The sequence below is a fragment of the Nicotiana tomentosiformis genome, chromosome 5, assembly GCF_000390325.3.
Source record: "Nicotiana tomentosiformis chromosome 5, ASM39032v3, whole genome shotgun sequence".
Classification (NCBI taxonomy): domain Eukaryota; kingdom Viridiplantae; phylum Streptophyta; class Magnoliopsida; order Solanales; family Solanaceae; genus Nicotiana; species Nicotiana tomentosiformis.
In genome coordinates, this window is record NC_090816.1 from 36,838,530 (window position 1) to 36,841,287 (window position 2,758).

The 2,758-nt window shown below is 44.3% G+C and overlaps 1 protein-coding gene across 1 annotated transcript; it reads right to left on the reverse strand.

Moving 5' to 3' along the window:
- Positions 1-564: 564 nt before the first annotated feature.
- Positions 565-1,107, reverse strand: LOC138892172 (uncharacterized). Its single transcript, XM_070175878.1, has one exon. It carries the CDS (start codon positions 1,105-1,107, stop codon positions 565-567), a length of 543 nt encoding a protein of 180 aa, XP_070031979.1.
- Positions 1,108-2,758: the final 1,651 nt, after the last annotated feature.

Genomic DNA, 2,758 nt, shown 5'->3' on the forward strand with positions numbered 1-2,758 from the left:
ATGGCAAACTAGAACAATACCTGTGATGGCGGCGTTAAATGACTCAGGCTCATGACTAGCTGGGAATGCATAAAATTGGGGTTGGGCCCCACTACTCTAACCTCCGCCTCTCAAACAACCTCTAGCTAGTTGTGCGTCCACCTCTGGCACCTACTCCCGCCTCTAGCTGGCTGAGTGGGCGATAAAGTAATCAGTGCCAGACCCATGGCACGAGAACTCTATCGTGGCATGCTGCCCTATGACCTGGGGAAAAATCTAAAAAGGTGCCTCGGATCTCCACAAGTATAACAAGCCCTCAGTTGCTGTGACTGCTGACACTGAAACCAGCCCTATCAACCTGGATAACCACCCTGATAACTCTGGATCGGAGGTGCACTAATAGGAGTTGATGGTGCACTGTAGGCTAGCTGCTCAGGATGAGATACATAATGACCACAACTACCCAAAGCACTGTGGGATGCTTGAAGCGCTGACTGAAACAGCCTGGGAAGATAGCCTCTACCAAATGAACCCCTACCTCCAGACGAGACACCACTAAAACTACTAGAATGATGAGGCCTCTTATCAGATACCACCCCCTCTCTTGACCACGAGCCATCTTGGTCGTCTAGTAATCTCTACGACCCTTGAAAATGAAATATCATCTTCGGTCTCCTTGGCCATCTGTAGCCTAATACTTAAAGTAAGTCCATCAATGAATCTCCTCACTCTCCCCCTCTCAATAAGGAGTAAGATAACTGCATGGCATGCTAGGTCAACAAATCGAGTCTCATATTGGGTAACAGCCATGCTGCCCTGCTGAAGACGCTCAAACTGCCTACGGTACACCTCTCTCAGTGTGAAAGGAATAATCTTCTCCAGAAATAGCTGCGAAAATTGATCCCAGGTAAGTGAAGGTGAACCAGCTGGTCTGTTCAGCACATAATCTTGCCACCATCTCTTGGTAGAACCGGTCATCTGGAACACTACAAAGTCGACCCCTATGGTCTCAACAATACCCAAATTGCATAACACCTCATGGAAATAGTACAAGTAATCTTGTGGGTCCTCAGAAGGTGCACCACTGAAGTGAATAGGGAAGAGCTTTGTGAACTTGTCCAATCTCATCAATCCATCAGAAGACACTGCGGGCCTCTCCCCGGCTTGGGCAGCAACAACTGGCTAAACTAGCCCAATTGGCTGGACTGCAGGAATTTGATATATGGGAGCCATCTGCTCCGAAGTGTGAGTAGGGGGAGTATGTTCTCCTCCCACAGCCTGAGAGATGGCTGGTGCCACCGAAAATGCACCAGTCTGGGCCATACTCTCCATCAAGCCCACTAAACAAACTAGAGCATCTTGAAGCACGGGAGTGGCTATGAATCCCTCCGGGACCAGAGCAGGTCTGACTGGTGTAGTCTGAGCTGGGATCTCATCCTCATGATTAATCTGAGGCTCTACTATGGGTGCTGCTGCTCGAGCTCTAGGCTGAGCTCTACCTCTGACTCGACCTTGGCCTCAGTCTCTACCCCTGGTAATGGCTGTAACAGGGTCTGGCTCCTGTCCGGCTATAGATGTTGTGCATTTTCTAACCATCTGCTAGAGAACAAGAATGGGATGATTCAAACATCAATGATAGAATAAGATCACACGATAGAGAAATAAAGAAGTGATTTTTTCCCTAAAACTACATAGCCTCTAGAAGATAAGTACAGACGTCTTCGTATCGATCCTCCAGACTTTACTAAGCTTGCTCATGACTCATGAGACCTAAGCAACATATTGCTTTGATACCAACTTGTCACGACCCGAAATCCCAACCTCGGGGTCGTGATGGCGCCTAACATCCACTTGCTAGGCAAGCCGACGTGGAATAATTAATTAACCAATTTTAATAGTTAAAAACAAAATAATGATATTTAACGAGAAATAAATTCCAAATCTAACACAGTACAAATATAAACCACGGAATACTAACTATTCCTAGAAATTCGGAGTCATGAGTACACGAGTAACTAGAAGTCTACAAACATAGTCTGAAATAAATTCAACTGTTCGAAAGAGATAAACAATAAAAGTAGGAAATGGAAGGGGACTTCAAGGTCTATGAATGCCAGTAGATCTACCTCGAGTCTCTGTATTAAAGTGATCCGAACCAGCGCACCTTAAGCACCGCTGGGGTCAATACCAGTATTTGGACACGAAGTGCAGAAGTGTAGTATGCGTACAACCAACATAATATACTTCGTAAGTGTCGAGCCTAACCTCGACGAGGTAGTGACGAGGCTATGACAAGACACCTACATAAATAAACTTGTACAAGTGTATATAAAGCAGCAAAATAACAAGAAGAATGATAATATACTAGTTGGGAGGGGGCATGCGAAAAATGGAAGATATAATAAATACGACAAGTATAACATCACAAAATAACATCTTCCAAATTAAGCTACTATATAACCAAGTAAATCACCAAAACCGGAAATCAATTAAATCAATCATATGAAAATGGCACGGCATCACCCTTCGTGCTTTTACTATCGTCCTCACCATGCAATATCATGAATATAATGGCACGACATCACCCTTCGTACTTTTACTCTTGTCCTCACCATGCAATAATATGAATGTAATGGCACGACATCACCCTTCGTGCTTTTAATCTCGTTCTCAGTATGCAATAATATGAATATAATGACACGACATCACCCTTCTTGCTTTTACTCTCGTCCTCACCATGCAATAATATAAATCCAAATAATAGACAATGCAGTGAATA

Coding starts and splice junctions, on each gene's coding strand:
- LOC138892172 (XM_070175878.1), bottom strand. CDS start 1,107: ATGAGATTGGACAAGTTCACAAAGCTCTTCCCTATTCACTTCAGTGGT.